Below are 16,962 nucleotides of genomic sequence, written 5' to 3'. Positions count from 1 at the left end.
GACTCATAATTAATGTTTTATTGGCATGTGAACAGACAAAATATGATTTTAAGACAATTTTATCTTACCTTTATAATTAAGGGTTTTAAATTTGGTGATTCATTGATGTCCTGATAAGGCAGAAATCATTCTTTGATTCTATGCTAATTTTATGGATTATTTTTTGTCTATTTCATTATTACATTATTTTAATATGTAATAGGTAAAGAATATGTAACACATCTTTCAATTGCACAATATTAATATATGTTATAAATACATTTTTCATAAATTGTTTGTTACATAATTATAACTTAAAATTAAAAATATATTTAATTATTTAGTAAAGGGGAGTTATCAAATATATTAAAAAAATGTAGAGTGTGAATGAAAAAACAAAAGAGATAAGCATAAAGAAAAATAATTGCCGGCAATATATGCTTTGAGTTGTTTTCTATTGTCCACAGAGTGTTTTTCTCTTTATACTTATGTGTATAAATGAACTTGAAAAATGTAATATATATGTATTTATATGATGAGTATATTTTACTTTATATGCAGAGAGAACAGAGGAGAGAAAAATATTATATATACATATACTTACATTTCACATATGTTATATTTTTTTATGAAAAATGAAAACAATACACATGATTCATCATAATCAATTTATAAAAATAAAATAAAAGATTCACATAAACATTAACTCATACACAGATACATCTCACAAAAATGTTATATTTTTTTATGAAAAATAAAAACAATACACATATTCATCATAATAATTTGTTACTATAAAAATAAAATAAAAGATTCACATTAACATGATCTCATATAAATCACATACATTTCACAAAAATGTTATATTTTTTCATGAAAAATTAATACAATACACATGATTCGTCCTAATCAATTTGTTACTATAAAACTAAAATAAAAGATTCACATTAACATGAACTCATCCTAACCATTGGAATAAACAGATTTATTATATTTATATAATTTTGATTGAAAAAATATTTTATAAATATTTTATGAATAACAATTTAAAAAATAATACTTTCATCTGATATGCAAATAACTTCCAAATAAGAAGCATGAAAATGAATTTATAATTTATTTACACATATAGAAAACTATAACAATATTATTTTCTGCAGAAGTCCGTTTCATGCTAAACAACACATTCATCAATATCAATATCAATATCAATATCAATATCTATCTATATATATATAAAAGTTGAAACTTTATATGTATGAAGGATATATTTGTTTTATACATAATTTTATAATAAAATTTCACATACACATGTGTCTTAAAATTAAGAAGAAAAGAAAAATAATAAATTTACTTTATCAAAGACAAAGACTTCTTTATCAAGATTTGTGACAGTTTCATCGGTAAGTTAATTAGTTTTTGTTAGAGATTTTAAACCAATATTTAGTTAAGAAATTTTGAAGAAATTTATTTTTTTAATTAAATTATTATTATTGTTTTTATTCATTAAATATTTAAACTTTTTACATTCTTTTTGATTAAGTTTTTATTTTTTATTTTTTTGTTTTAAATTAGTTATAAAATCTTATATATTTTTAATATATAAATACATGTCAGATAATCTAACTAATAAAATATTAATCTAAAAGAATGATAGAATTAGAAATATTTTAATATTTATTATATAAAACAAATGTAATAAAAACCCAATTAAATTTAAGAAAAATATTAAAATTAATTAAACCTTATGTAAATTATTATTTTATTATATATTTTTTAATAACATATTATTTTTAAAAATAAAAGATAATTTTTTTTTATGTTTAACAATTTTTTCAATTAAAAATTATTTTCTCATTTAACGTAGACTCATTACAATATGCATTTATATTTATATATATATTTATACATTTGTTATAATTTGATTGACTATTTATGGTAGATTGGTAATAACTTTTGAATTTATTTATTTTCGCTTTAATACATTTAGTAGAAAAAAAAAAGAATTAGGTTTTGATGCTTGAGGTGACCACACGGTGGTGAAACAAAAAAGAAAAAAATAAAAAAAGAAAAGAAAAAAAGAAAAAGAGAATTAGGTTTTGAGGTTGGGAAGTGTATAAGAATGTTTCCATCCCTAAAACCATAAACCCGAAAACCTCGTTCGCCGCTTACTCCTCTTTCTTCTCCTGCTTCTGCACCTCATAGCCACAACCCCATTCAAGCAGGAGAAAATCTCTCTCTTTCTCTTACTCTTTCTCCTTCAGCCGCCATCACCATGCCTTCAGTCTCTCTCTCTGTCACTGACACCACTCTCCAAGAAAACAAGAAGCTAAGCGCCAAGAAAGCCAAAAACCAATCCCCAATCATTGCAGAGAAGAAGAGCGCCTCTAAACTTCTTTCCGATCCCAATACCCCCGATCCCGACCAAGATGGGGTCTCGGGGAAGCTTCAGAAGAAGGCGAAGAAGCGTAAGGCTTCAGATATAGAGGCTATGGCGGCGACCAACGATGCCGACGAAGACACTGGTTCCGAGCTTGTGGAGCCCGAATCTTCTAGAGAAGACGACCACAAGAAGAAGAAAAAGAAGAAAAAGGCCAAGTCCGAGGAACAGCCTTTGGTGATGGAAGCAGAGGAAAAAGAAGAGAAGAAGGAGGATCCTAATGCGGTCTCCAAATTCAGGATATCTGAACCGTTGAGGCTGAAGTTGAAGGAGAAGGGGATTGAATCGTTGTTTCCGATTCAGGCCATGACTTTCGATTTGGTTCTCGACGGTTCTGATTTGGTTGGTCGGGCTCGCACCGGTCAGGTATCCATCTACTCTTATCACAAACCCTTGTTATCGTCTTTTAATTTCTTTGATTATTGGGGTGTTAAGAAAGATATCGAGTTGTATTTGAAAGTTCTTGATCATATTTTTAACGGTTAAGAGAAAATAATCGAATGTTTGGTTTGAAGGGGTTTAGGTCCATTTCTAATACACATATCATTTTTATGAGGTAATATTTAGATATTCTTCGATCCTGTATCTCTATACTTAAAATTATCCCATTTTAGTCCTTAGTCTGCACTGAACGAACTAAAGAGTTAATAATGGTATTTGTAGGGGTTAGGAAAAGGATTTTTTACTGTAACGAGTTTAAGGAAGCTTTTTTTCCCTTAACAGGATCATATAATTAATTGAACCATTCTTTAATCAGTTGTATTTGAAAGTGCATGCTTTTGAATGGTGTAATGGTTTTATTTGACCTCATTTGCCTCGTATGGGGAAACTGTAGGGTAAAACTCTGGCATTTGTGCTACCCATATTGGAGTCTTTAATAAATGGTCCGGCTAAGTCTTCTAGAAAGACGGGCTACGGGAGAACTCCAAGCGTTCTTGTGCTTCTTCCAACTAGGGAATTGGCTTGTCAGGTATGATTATGTGAATGAGTTCTGGTATTTTTGATTGTATGATGAATTTATTGTCCTTCTTAACAAGTAGTGTTGTGCTTTAGGTGCATGCTGATTTTGAAGTTTATGGTGGGGCGATGGGATTGAGTTCTTGTTGTTTGTATGGTGGAGCTCCGTATAACACTCAAGAAATTAAGCTTAGAAGAGGTGTTGATATTGTTATTGGCACACCAGGTCGTGTAAAGGTAATTGCAGTAATACTAGTTGATATATGTTGCTACTCAGTTATTTCCTTAATATATGTCAATATTTTCAGTACCCTGAAAGTTTTACTGTGTGTTGAAGACGAATGTTAACAATTCTTTTGATTTTCATCTGGCATGTATTGATGCAGGATCATATTGAGAGAGGGAATATAGATCTGAGCCAACTGAAATTTCGTGTGCTTGATGAAGCAGATGAAATGCTGAGGATGGGTTTTGTTGAAGATGTTGAGTTGATTCTAGGTATCTCCTTTTCCCTGATGAATGGACCACTGTTGTTGCTGAGTATCAATTATTGTGTCAAATATATTAAGATTGTGTTTGTGAGACTAATACTATTTATACGTCTTATAAATTATTGATATTGCTTGGTTAGTTGTAGTTAGTTATAGTTTTTACAAGAATGATTTATCTCGTCATCTTTTTGTGATAATATATCCTCATGGTATAGAGTTCACTTTTTTTAACTCGTAAGTTATAATTTGATGGTTTTCTTCATATGCTCAACATCCTAATCTGTCTTGGTTTTGTTGCTTAATTTATTATCTTTTTGTCCTATAGCCTTGACTATGCTTTATTAGTGGCAGGACGACTTTTTTTCTCCAAGTCTCTTTCATTCTGATATATTCAACTGTTTTCAATTCAACAATACTTCTTACACCCAACCCTTAGAACTTCTCAAAATGTCTTTTCATATCTTCTAGTACACAATGCTTTCTAATTTGGATTACCTTAGTTTTGATGTTTATCCAAAATGTTTGATGGTAGGATTTTTCTGTATCACATTTGTCTATTATTTGATATTGATATTTTTGCAGGTAAGGTTGAGAATGTTAATAAAGTTCAGACTCTTCTTTTCAGCGCTACTTTACCAGACTGGGTTAAACATGTATGCTTCTACGTGATGATTTCTTCTTTTTGCTTATGGGACCTTATAATTAAGGTATTTAATGTTATCTGATGTGTATTCATGCCAGATCGCTGCACAATTTCTGAAGCCAGATAAGAAAACTGCTGACCTTGTTGGAAATACAAAAATGAAGGCTAGTACCAATGTGAGGCATATTGTTCTTCCTTGTTCTGCTTCTGCCAGGTCCCAACTTATCCCGGACATTATTCGGTGTTATAGCAGGTGATTTTTATTTTCAAATTTTCAACTTAGGATGTCTTTTATAGTTATACTGAATTTTAATGTTTACTATTATGATTCTGGTTCAGTGGAGGCCGGACAATTATATTTACCGAGACGAAGGAGTCTGCTTCTCAGCTTGCAGGGTTGTTACCTGGAGCCAGAGCTCTCCATGGTGACATACAACAAGCACAACGTGAGGTGAGCTATTACCTGAATTGTGGTTTAGTTGTTGTCTTTTTATCTGTTACGTAGAACTTTTCTTTTTTTCATAACGTGTTCTTATTTCAATTGTTTTTTATATTCTCTATTAAATAGTGTCCTGTCCCCTGCAGGTTACTCTATCTGGCTTCAGGTCTGGGAAATTCATGACATTAGTTGCTACAAATGTGGCAGCTCGAGGTCTTGATATAAATGATGTTCAGTTAATTATCCAGGTACTTTTGATGGATAAACGTGCAATGTATAACATCATTCTTATTTCTGTCACAACCTAGTATGTTGATATTTGTATTTTGATTTAGTGTGAGTTCCCACGGGAGGTAGAGTCCTATATCCATCGTTCTGGACGAACAGGAAGAGCAGGTATATTTACAGGATTTTTCTTTTTCGTGTATTATCAGATAGTGATATTCAATTTTAAGGTTATATTGTGGTTTGTTTTTTATTCAGGTAATACTGGGGTTGCTGTTACCCTTTATGATCCAAAAAGATCTAATATATCTAAAATAGAAAGAGAGTCCGGTGTAAAATTTGAGCACATATCTGCCCCGCGGCCTGATGATATTGCTAAAGCTGTTGGAGGTGAAGCTGCTGAAATGATTACCCAAGTTTCTGATAGGTATGCTTGTTATTTGCAAACTTTGTTAATGTGTTCGGTGCTATATTTTGCTGTTAACATATATAATAAATGCAGTGTGATTCCTGCATTCAAAGAAACCGCTGAAGAGCTTTTGAAGAGTTCTGGTTTAACAGTTGTTGAATTGCTTGCAAAGGCTCTTGCAAAGGCTGTTGTGAGTCAATATTCTTTTCTTGTTTTCTCCGTTTATTTTTCACCTTAATCATTCAATATTTTTCTGACTGGAATTTTTTCTCATATAATATGCAGGGTTATACCGAAATAAAGCAAAGATCACTTCTCACATCCATGGAGAACTATGTTACATTGCTTCTTGAAATTGGGAAACCAATCTTCACTCCTTCGTGAGAACCTTACTATAGCCCCTGATTTACGCATATGGTGTTTACGTGTTGCTTTAAATAACTGTCTAGAATCTTAAGAAATCAACATCATTTATGTTTTGATTATGATGGACTTATGTGAACAATTTGAACTTGTTTGACTTACTATTTCATTGGCTGATAACAGTTTTGCCTATGGAATCTTGAGGAGATTTTTGCCTGAAGAGAAGGTGGAGGCTGTGAAAGGTCTTTCACTCACTGCTGATGGAAATGGTGCAGTTTTTGATGTACCAGCTGAAGATTTAGATACATATCTTAGTGGTAAAGTTTGGCGTAAATGTTGGATGTTAATTTCCACATAACTGTTGACTTTGGGATTTGAGTATGGGAATTCATTTTTGCATATAGCTTTTTGTCTTGGTTATGTTTTTCATTGAAACACATTTGTTCATCAGGTCAGGAAAATGCTGCTAATGTAAGTCTAGAGGTATTGAAGGCTCTGCCACGTTTGCAACAGAGAGATCAATCAAGAGGTGGCAGATTTGGTGATGGTGGCCGAGGTGGTGGGAACAGGTTTGGAAGAGGCGGTGGAGGCAGGAACGGTAGATTTTCAAATGATAGGTTTTCCAATGGTGGTGGAAGAGGTGGTCGTGGAAACTGGGGTGGAAAGAGATGGTGAGTTTTCACTCTGCACTGTCTGGTAGCATTACTGCATGGCTGCCACGTGGAGATGAAATATTTGATGCTGGCTAGGTTAAGGAGGATTCAAGTTAAGATGGATTCAATGTGACCCCCCATTAACACACTCTATGTTTTACTGTTCTGTTATTGATTCCTCTTTTTGTATTTTTTATTCTTTTTTGACGGGGAAGCTTAAGTTTAGGTTTTTAATGTTCTTTGACTTCCACAGGAGAAAGTTGTGTTAGTATTTATATATGCTATATTTTTTACAATATGACCAGGAAAGACATTACCGCGTCTTCTGTTAATGCACCGACTACAAAACATAAAGCATACCATATAATTACATGTGTACCGTAGTATTGCGAAAGAAAATGTAGATAGTAGATAAACCATTTAAACAGAATACTTATATTGTTAAAAATTTATCCTTTAAATGTTTCTTTACAGCAGCTGATCGAGGAAGAATGGAAGATTAGAAGAGGGGATAGAAAGTGGAGGTGAGTGAATAATTAAGACTGAAAGAATGAACATGTAAAATATGAAAGAGAAGATAATTAGTTTTGTTGGCTAAAACCGTTCTCCCAAATTTATTTTCTGTAAAATATTTCTCATTGAATTGGGAAAACATTGTAGAAGTTGGTTAGAAACTTGTGGGCAGTAATCTGCACAATGCATTCCCTACACATTTGTATTCCATGGAAAATACGGGTTGATTAAATGACTGTACATGTCAATTTTATTTTCTCCATCTGACTTTCATTTTTTCATTTGTTTATACTTTTGTGTGGAAGAGAAAAGAATGATATTGGAAAATCTGAAAATGAAGAAACTTTGGTATGCGCCGACAGCTTTGATTGTGGAAAAAAGTTAGGTTCCATATACTTTACTTTATTTTTCTGTTGAAAGTGTTGATGATTCTTTTAATCGAACTTCACATTAGCTAATTTTTATTTAAAGTCTCATGAACAAAAAAAATTAAATATTTAATTTAGTCTTGGAAATTGTGGATTTGTTTCTTTTAAATCGTAGATTTAGTCATTCTTTTCTTCGAGTTAAATGTGAGTTTAAGTACGCTTAAATTCTTCACTGAGGAAAAATATATAAACAGAAAAGATCTCTAAACTTACATTAAAGTATTTTTTATGGATAAAACATTGGAATTAAACAAATAATAACGACAAAAATATGATAAATATTGTAATAGAAAAATATAAAAGTAATAAATAATAAATGTTTATCAAAAAATATAATACATAGCTATGCCGATATATTATAATTGACTAACCTTTAATTTTGTTTTCTTTAATTTTTGAGAGGTATTTTTTCCCTATTTTTAAGTAATCTTATTTCATATTTTGAAGAATTTCAAATTTATTGTAATTCTTTATTTTACATTTAGTTATTTATTTCTAATTAATTTAATTAAATTACTTTTTAAGATGTGAGATCCAAGATTCAATTACACATCAATAAAAAATAAAGACAAACAAAATAAAAGATTAAGCACTTTCTAAAATAAAGTCAAAATGACATAAAAGTAATAAAGAAAAACAAAAACTATGCTTCGAGTCTTTATACTTCAACAATACTACATTGTAATTATTAACTTTGAAACCATGAAAATGACCGATTTGGCAGAAAACCTACTAGTCAAACTTCAGTATGATATCATGGAAATTTGCTTGCATCCACTCTACGTATTTGGATTGAAGTTCCTTCACCCATTTTCAGAAAGAGAGAGAGAGAGATGAAGCTCACAGATTTTCTCCTTGCTCTGAAACCACTCTTTGCAACAGTAATAGCTGTTATCTCAGTTGCTGTTATTGTAAAAATCCTTGGTATTAGATTTTTCGACAAGAAAAGGAAGTACCATCCGGTTGCTGGCACAGTCATACACCAACTTTTCAACTTTACCAGACTCCTGGATTACATGATCGACTGTACAAACCAGAGAAAAACTTACAGGTTGCTTAGCTTCAACAGAAGTGAGGTCTACACTGCAAACCCTGTTAATATTGAGTATTTCCTTGCCACAAATTTCTCAAACTACGGCAAGGTAACTATCATCTTTGCGTATTCCTTCAATTTGGTATCTCATTAACCGCAAATTCTTTGATGCCTCGGATGCAAAAATGTCTAAAGATTCATCGTATTTGTTTAATCCAATAGTTTTTACTTTGTGCTGGCAGAGTTCTAACTTCACCAACCTAACTAATGCCAAATTCTACATCTTACACAGGGAAAAGGGTGAAAAATTGAGAGAAATAGATGTCTTTTACGTTAACCATACAGTAGAAAATTGTGGAATCCAATTACATTGAATTATAAAGCTGCAGCAGTGTATACACACCCGTTTACATATATATAAATAGAAACAAAAATATATCCGAGTTGTTGTTTCATGTTTGAACTAATGGTGCCAACTGAGATTCAAATACAAATTCGAATTGCTGTTTGGACTGATAATGCAGGCTTTAAGATTCAAATATAAACTTGAATTTTTTTTTTTCTGTTTAGGACTGATAAAACCATCACAAAAACCTGGAAGTTTTCTAATTGAATTTGACATGAAACTAGAGATTGCATGACAAAATCATTAGAAGTTTGATTCTTACTGCTCTTATACTCCCATTCTTATCATTAAATATTATATTTCGGTTGAAGATAAAATGTACGAACTGTAGGTAAATATCATTTATCGACACGGGGAGGATAAAATCCTTATTATGATCAAGAACTGTAGGTATACATAAATGAAAGTGAACGAACTTTTTCATATATCCTTGTGTGTGATTCAGCCTCGAAAACTTCTTCATTATGTGGCAGGGTTGGTATCACCATAGTGTCTTGTCAGATTTTCTTGGAGATAGTATATTCACGGTGGATGGGGAGCAGTGGAGACATCAGAGAAAGGCAGCAAGCTATCAATTCTCAACGAAAATGTTGAGAGACTACAGCAATTCAGCGTTCAAGTCTAATGCACTAAAACTTGCAGAGATCGTGTCTGAAGCTGCAATCTCAAATAATATTATTGACATGCAGGTAAGATGTTATTTAATGCAACTGCAGTACACAAATAAAAAATACAACACCTTTCTGTTACTTCACAATCACAAATCACGGTCTCATCCGCTTCTTGCTTATCGGCAGGAATTGTTCATGGAAGCTACTCTAGATTCTGTATGCAAGGTTATGTTGGGTGTTGATCTGGACACCATGCGTGGAACCTATATAGAAGGCAGGGAGTTTTCCATTGCGTTTGATGAAGCAAGTGCTGCTATCATGTACCGGTATTTTAACATTCTCTGGAGAGTTATGCGGTTCTTGAACATTGGATCAGAAGCAGTTCTTAGGAAAAGTTTAAGAGTGATGGATGAATTCGTTTATGAACTAATCAGAAACAAGATAGAGCAAGACCAAAAGCCACAAGATAATTTACCTGTGAGCACATATACTAAAACTATGGCGATTGTTAGTTGTGTGTTTTGTGTAGGAATAGTACTAATTTGTTGACAACCTGAATATTTAACAGGTGGTGAAAGGAGACATGTTGTCAAGGTTTATAGAATTGAAAGAAACTGATCTAAAGTACCTTAGAGACATTTCCTTGAGCTTTATCCTTGCAGGGAAAGATACAACAGCAATTACTCTTTCCTGGTTTTTTTATGAGATTTGCAAGAACTCTCACGTGCAGGAGAAGATTGCACAAGAAATTAGAGAGACAACAAATGTAGCAGCGGGATCAACCATTGATGAACTTGCAGCTAGAGTAACTGAAGAGAACCTGGAAAAGATGCAGTACCTACATGCCTCATTGAATGAAACAGTCAGGCTCCATCCAGCAGTTCCAGTGGTAATAAGGCTACATTACATCGTTAACTTGAATATATGAATCATTGTGAGTGATGAGTTTTGCTAACCAATTTTATGATGCTTTTGTAGCAAGGTAAGTTTTGTTTTTCAGATGACACGTGGCCAGATGGATTTAGCGTGAGGAAAGGTGATCTTGTGTCATTCCAACCGTATGTCATGGGAAGGATGAAGTTCTTGTGGGGTGAAGATGCTGAAAATTTCAGGCCAGAGAGATGGCTTGATGAGAATGGAATTTTGAAGAAGGAAAGCCCTTTTAAGTTCACAGCCTTTCACGTATGATATTAAACCTTTTACTTTTGTTTATGCAATAAAATAAAATAACCAGAACTTTTTTCACTTCATAAGATTTGCGCTCTAGAAGTCTACAGAACTTGAGACTTACTGTGATATTGTGACACAGGCGGGTCCAAGAATTTGCCTGGGGAAGGAGTTTGCATACAGACAGATGAAAATATATTCTACACTCCTCTTAGGTAGTCACAGCTTCAAACTGGCAGACCAAAACAAATCAGTGAAATACAGAACCATGCTTACTCTACAAATTGAAGGTGGCCTGCACGTTTATGCTTCTCGGAGAGAGTAATGAGGGTCTTGCAGGAACTCACCCTTAACAGAGAACAAAGTAAACAGAACATAAATATAAGCTTATACATGCTTCTCTATTCCTTTCAAATGTTTAACGAAACATCAACTTATTTTTAAGTTCATACGAACTTATGTATGTTTGTTTGGTGTAGTTTTCACAAGAATTTACATGTGACAAACATCATGCATTTGACAGTGAAAGGTAATAACAGGATAATTACCTTTCAAAATGATACATCCATCAATACTTAACAAGACCACCGAGTATGGCCTCTTTAGATTGGTATGATTGATATATCCGTTTCCATTCAAATTAAATCATTCATCCTTTATGTGTGTCAACACTCAATTTTATCGGAGCAACTTTGTCTTTTAAAAAATTGATTGAATAAAGGAGTACTAATTTGAAGAAAACAAAAAAGTGACATTCATGCTAGCAATGTAACATTATTCACTTGGACAATGATAACTAGTTAGTATAAAAAATATGTCTATAACAACATAAATAGCAATTCTTTGAAGTAAATAGATTAGACTGCATTAATACTGTCTGAATGTAAGGTTGAGTCGACCAGGAGAAAGTCCAGAATCTCTCGGCAATTCCTTTCAAGCTGAATTTGGTAAAACTGATCGCACGCTATGAAAAACACGTCGAGATTCACCACCAAATATTAGCACATCTCCATATTCTAGTATTACCCTCTCTGCCTTATGTGCATTCCTCACATCTCCATACAAAAAATCTGCTGAATCACCTATAGAGAAAGACACAACAGGCAACCCTTTTCGAAGACTTTCTCTGCTTTCAACACGATCCTGCATCAAGCAGTTTCAATTTAGATGCTTGAGAGAATTTGTGCATATTATAGAATATAAAGTAACTAACATAAAAAAAAAAATGAGATATATTTCACACAAAAACTTGAGTTTGGTAAATGCAAATCATGAGCCACTAAGTAAAGGTATGATTCATTTATACCAAAAGTACAAGATACCACGTAATGCTTTAGCATTTAGAAATCTGAAAATAGATGAATAAGATAATACAGACTAAAACAATTACTATGATGACTAGAATAACCAATAAGAGCCATATATTTTCTTGAGTTTTGAAAATGAAAATGCAAAGTTTAGGAAGTATAGGAGCTAACTTGATGAAGACCAAGCTTTCCATTTTCTGTATAAAAAATGACAACGCAAATATCAGGAGTCATAGAAGGAAGAACGTCCTCCAATTTACATGCTCTATATTTCTTTTTAGTCAGAGACTGAGCTTCATGTATTGCTCTTCTAACTAATTTACTGAAGTGAATGGGAATACTAGGTGGAATGCTGCCATCAAATACTCGTTTATTTCCATACTTATAGGTCCGAGGATTCCAATCCATACCAAGACACATCATCTTCAATTGAAGTTTCGCTGCATTTGCATGTTCTGGTTGATAAAATCCTCCAAGGCCAAGGCCAAGTTCACGACAAACTTTCACTATGTTCACCTAAAAGCAGTAGAATAAATTTTCAGCTGATGGAAGTAAAGTTATGGTGCAACACTACGGATAAATGAGGCAAACTTTTATGAATGGATTGCATTATGCCACAACCCAACAATGAAGAGTAGAAAAAATTGGTTGCATGCAATGTATCATCATCTTACACACAATAAGCCAATTTCAGAATATGCATCATCTTGCCCTACTAGTGCTGTCAAGTGAAGCATTTTATAAGGAATTACAAAATAGTCTTCTGCATACTCAAGCAAATGAAAATGAAGAACCTGTTCATCATGGCTTATGAAATTTTTCAAGAGAACCATCCCAGGTCTCAATACCGACCCTTTTGTCCATTCCTCATGCTTCTCAATTTTACCAATTTCAAACAGTATCTTACCAATTTCAAACAGTATCTTACAATAAAAGCATAAACTTGAACGGCTTTAAGTTCATCACTGGAGAAAGCACTGCAGAAAAAAAATGACATTTTAATTGACTTTGGGTTGAAAGAGGAGAAACCTAAAATAAAAGATACTCTAGACTTAGCCACATGACAGGTACTGTTGTGGTGTTTGCTACTTTTTGAAAGCCCACACCGGTCAATACAGAAAAAGAAAATCCATTATATGTTATAAATGGGAACAGCTTGGAGTGATAAAAGCACGGAGCTGTGTGATAAATACAAAGCGAACTATTCTTTCGCCTTTTACTAAAGAATACCGTGTATTTGTCACATTAAGCGGCATACGCCTATTTTTGTAAAGGGATCTTTATTAGATCCTGCAATTCTAGTTTAAAGTTGAATATCATATTTTTATTGGACATCTCAATATGTAAGCCCTTCAATATTTAATCCTAATAAAGTCCTTCAAATTTTTGTCTTTGGAGTATTGGGTCAATGGTACCAAAAGCACCAGCATGTACTTCATATTTGTGTGGGCTGTCATCATTACTCCCACCTAAGTTCGGATAAAAAAATTTACAGCAGTTGGTATCTGCACCTATCTTACTTTAATGTTAGATTTAAATATTTGGATTAACATAAGTATGTATAAAATGTTAAAACATTATTATCAAAATTATCTATATTTTAGTAAAAGTAATTAAATCTAATATATTTCATTCAATAATTTATCTTTTACCAAAGCAAAGTTTTCATGTGAAACAATTATGATGCATGTGTTTAAATTCATGGAAACAAAATCTGAGTATTGAAAAATTTGTGCAAAATCTTGTTGGTAGATTATGTGAATGAGAAAATAAGTGTTCTCTTATCTTTGGTCCCTAATTTAAAATAAGGGTTAAATTATGGTTAAATTTCATTATTAAATTTGAGATTAACAAGACTTAATTCACACATTTCTAATGTTTGGAAACTAAATTAGGCAAGAGGATCGAAAAGACTAATTCCAACTTTCATGAAAAAATAAAAAATATATTTAACTCAAAAAATAACCACAAAATATATTATATTATCATTGAAAAAAAACTATATTTAATTATCATTTGAAGATTATTGAAGATTTAAGAAATCGTTAAATATTGTTTAAATATTTTTTAATTTTCATTAATTTTTTAAATATAAAAAGTTATTTATTAATTACTTTTTAATAATTTTATCATTAATAATTAAATTATATATTTTACTTAAAATTATTTTAGAAACCGATAATATTATCATATTAAAAAAATGATAGACTAAATTTATAATATATAAAAAGTAGTATAAATTGATATTTGTATAAATGATATTTATTTTATTATTTTTTTTAATATTAAAATTAAAAAAATAAAAAAATAATATATATTTTTTGTAATGTATTGTAATAAATTTTAAGTAGTAATTATGAAAGTTGTTTTCTTTTATTATTAATAATGTTATGGAAGTATTTATGGTGGAATTAGGTCTATAGTATCTGAGATCAGACCTAAGAAGTGTAAAGATCAATATTAAGGTAGGTGAGTTTGGACATAGTTTTTAATAAATTTATTATGAAGTGTGATCAAATCCTTCTCTCGATACTCTTGTCTCGATCCATTACAAGGTCATGAGATTATATCTCTTCTCATGCTCTCGTTTGGGTCTGTCTCAAAGCATGACATTAGAATAAAGGATAATAATATTTTGATCCACTTCTTTTGATCCACTTTTAATCACCATTTGAATCACTCTTCAATTATTTATTTTAATTTTTTTTAGTGTGTGATGTGATGGTAGATAAAGAAAAGTAGATAAAATGGATCAAAAAATAGATAAAATCTATTTTGTTTGGAGTATTAAATTAAAAGTAAATAAAAGAAAAATAGATAAAAATATCATTATTCTATCAAATATACTCCAACAACACAGAATTTAAAAATTACACCATCGCATAAATCATTCTTTTTCTCACTCTCGTATCCCCTTAAACGAATATCCATCTTACCTCCTAATCTATCTTTGCAATTACTTCGAAATAGATAATTCCATCAAACAAACACAACAGACTGTTATGAGTGCCATAGTGCTAATAAAGCTAACCCATGTTATGAGTACAATTAATTGTCTAAAACCTAAATTACCAAAAAACCACTTCTTAAACATTACTGAAAGCAAAGCACAAATTATAAAATATTCTTCTCGGTCATCACTTTCTATTATTTATAAATAAAATCTGTATGAGTGTACTTCCATTAAAAACAAATTTTAAGTCTAATTGAGAATAATATAAATATAAATTAGTTCCATGCCCAGTAAAAATAACAAAGTTAAACTATGCCAAAAGTGGCTTCCAATTTCTAAAATTTGTTGGAATTCATTTTTTTTTCTACTTCCTACTTTAAATCCGAATCAATTAATCAATTCACCAAGGCTTTCACTCCTCTAGGTTTGAACCCCAATGAACCACAAGTACACTTTTGTTTTTGAATCGTAATTCTAAAGTTATTTTTTATTTTTAAAATGTACAATTTTAAAGTTTTTTTTTAAATAATAATTCTAAATTATGCAATCTAAAACATAAAAATGATTTTTAAATTATGCAATCAGAAAGTATTTTTTATTTTTGAAATTACACAATTTGAAGATGGTAGAGTAAGAATTTTTACATTCATAAATGTCCATTTAACAATGGAATGAAAAGATTCATTCCCAGACTAATTTTCTTTTTCTCCGAAACTTAGTGACATTAACTACATCAATCAATATAGTGTAACCTTTAAAATGTTGATGTGTTTGCTTCCATTAATTTTCTGTTTAAGAGGATGAAATTATATGTGACAATCCTGTTTGTTTCGATGAATTTGAAAGCAATTGGAAACGAGTATACGCGGGAGAGTTTCATATCCTGTTTTTGTTGAAATGAACAAATGTGCAATGATTTATTTACTATTGCTCGAATAAGAAATAGCAAAACTGCCCCTCACTTTTTGATTGTGTATATGTTGTCAAAGAGATACTGTAAAACAGGAAAAAGAAGGTCACGTTGACTCATATAATTATTATTATAATTATTATATTAAAAATAATAATAAGTTATATTTTTTACTTTTAAACAATAGCTTCTATTTCATTTTAATAATTAAGTTCTACTATTTACCTTTGAAATTATATTACATTTATCTTTAAGATTAAATTTGTAATAATCAATTTTATCTATTAAAATATTCTTTTAATTTATTATACTCGTCATATCATATACACATCTTTATTTCAAATCCACTCAAATCATATAATCTTTTCCTTACTCCACACAATCTTATATTCACATTCATTTTCTCTCGAATCCATTTTTATTAACTTTTTCAAATTCAATTTCATATTCAAACACACCACTTTAAGACTTTTTTATTTGGGATGGGACAATGTATTAAAGGATAAGGAAGGAATGATTTGCGTGTGATATACATGTTCATTTTGACATATTTGAGAGCAAGAGAAATAAAGGAAAAGCGAGATGCAAAAATTTTTGAATCTCTCTTCAACTGAGGAAATTTGGAGATAATCGAGGTGAAAATATAATTATACCCTTGTTATATATAGAAAAAAAGGATCATTTCAAAAAATGAAATCAATTTCCACGCAAGTTGCAACCTATTCCATGATTAATGCAAAGGACTTGGGATTGATTCTATTAAGATTGTAGCTGATTCCATGTATATGAAGAAAGAGTTGAGGTCCATTCTAACATGTTTTAAATACATATAATAATTTAATTATAATCTCATCAAATAATACATTTACATTTAATACTTATAATCATTAATAATAAATAATAATATATTAAATTTTACTATAAGGATAAAATAGTAATATAATATTTCATCCGCTTACCCTCATTCATGCTCTGTTCGCTTTAGTTCATTTCCTGTTTAAGAAAAAAAGGAAAGATGGATTACAAGATGATTTT

General features: G+C 31.1%; 3 protein-coding genes and 1 non-coding gene across 4 annotated transcripts; 3 read left to right on the top strand and 1 right to left on the bottom strand.

Moving 5' to 3' along the window:
• Window positions 1-2,114: 2,114 nt before the first annotated feature.
• Window positions 2,115-6,931, top strand: PRH75 (DEAD box RNA helicase (PRH75)). Its single transcript, XM_028080739.2, has 14 exons — window positions 2,115-2,785; window positions 3,255-3,389; window positions 3,473-3,613; window positions 3,763-3,874; window positions 4,450-4,520; window positions 4,609-4,763; window positions 4,850-4,961; window positions 5,096-5,197; window positions 5,285-5,345; window positions 5,433-5,601; window positions 5,677-5,773; window positions 5,869-5,963; window positions 6,130-6,263; window positions 6,398-6,931. The coding sequence occupies exons 1-14, from the start codon at window positions 2,255-2,257 to the stop codon at window positions 6,619-6,621; spliced, it is 2,139 nt and encodes a 712-aa protein (XP_027936540.1). The 5' UTR covers window positions 2,115-2,254; the 3' UTR covers window positions 6,622-6,931.
• Window positions 6,932-8,260: 1,329 nt separating this feature from the next.
• LOC114190068 (cytochrome P450 704C1-like) lies at window positions 8,261-11,370 on the top strand. Its single transcript, XM_028078833.2, has 6 exons — window positions 8,261-8,682; window positions 9,453-9,668; window positions 9,777-10,067; window positions 10,159-10,479; window positions 10,569-10,772; window positions 10,900-11,370. Exons 1-6 carry the CDS (start codon window positions 8,374-8,376, stop codon window positions 11,080-11,082), a joined length of 1,524 nt encoding a protein of 507 aa, XP_027934634.1. The 5' UTR covers window positions 8,261-8,373; the 3' UTR covers window positions 11,083-11,370.
• Window positions 11,371-11,487: 117 nt separating this feature from the next.
• LOC114191413 (DNA N(6)-methyladenine demethylase ALKBH1C-like) lies at window positions 11,488-13,041 on the bottom strand. Its single transcript, XM_028080585.2, has 3 exons — window positions 12,859-13,041; window positions 12,236-12,580; window positions 11,488-11,900 (listed from the first exon to the last, which is right to left on the bottom strand). The coding sequence occupies exons 1-3, from the start codon at window positions 12,895-12,897 to the stop codon at window positions 11,691-11,693; spliced, it is 594 nt and encodes a 197-aa protein (XP_027936386.2). The 5' UTR covers window positions 12,898-13,041; the 3' UTR covers window positions 11,488-11,690.
• Window positions 13,042-13,240: 199 nt separating this feature from the next.
• On the top strand, window positions 13,241-13,356 carry LOC114192835 (U5 spliceosomal RNA). The gene has a single exon (XR_003606154.1). It is a non-coding gene; the product is annotated as a U5 spliceosomal RNA (small nuclear RNA).
• Window positions 13,357-16,962: the final 3,606 nt, after the last annotated feature.

The sequence above is a fragment of the Vigna unguiculata genome, chromosome 7 (assembly GCF_037176805.1).
Source record: "Vigna unguiculata cultivar grain cowpea cultivar isolate G323 ecotype 2 chromosome 7, ASM3717680v1, whole genome shotgun sequence".
Taxonomy (NCBI): Eukaryota; Viridiplantae; Streptophyta; class Magnoliopsida; order Fabales; family Fabaceae; genus Vigna; species Vigna unguiculata.
Note: the sequence above shows the minus strand (reverse complement) of the source record. Positions and strands in the feature narration are given on the sequence as shown.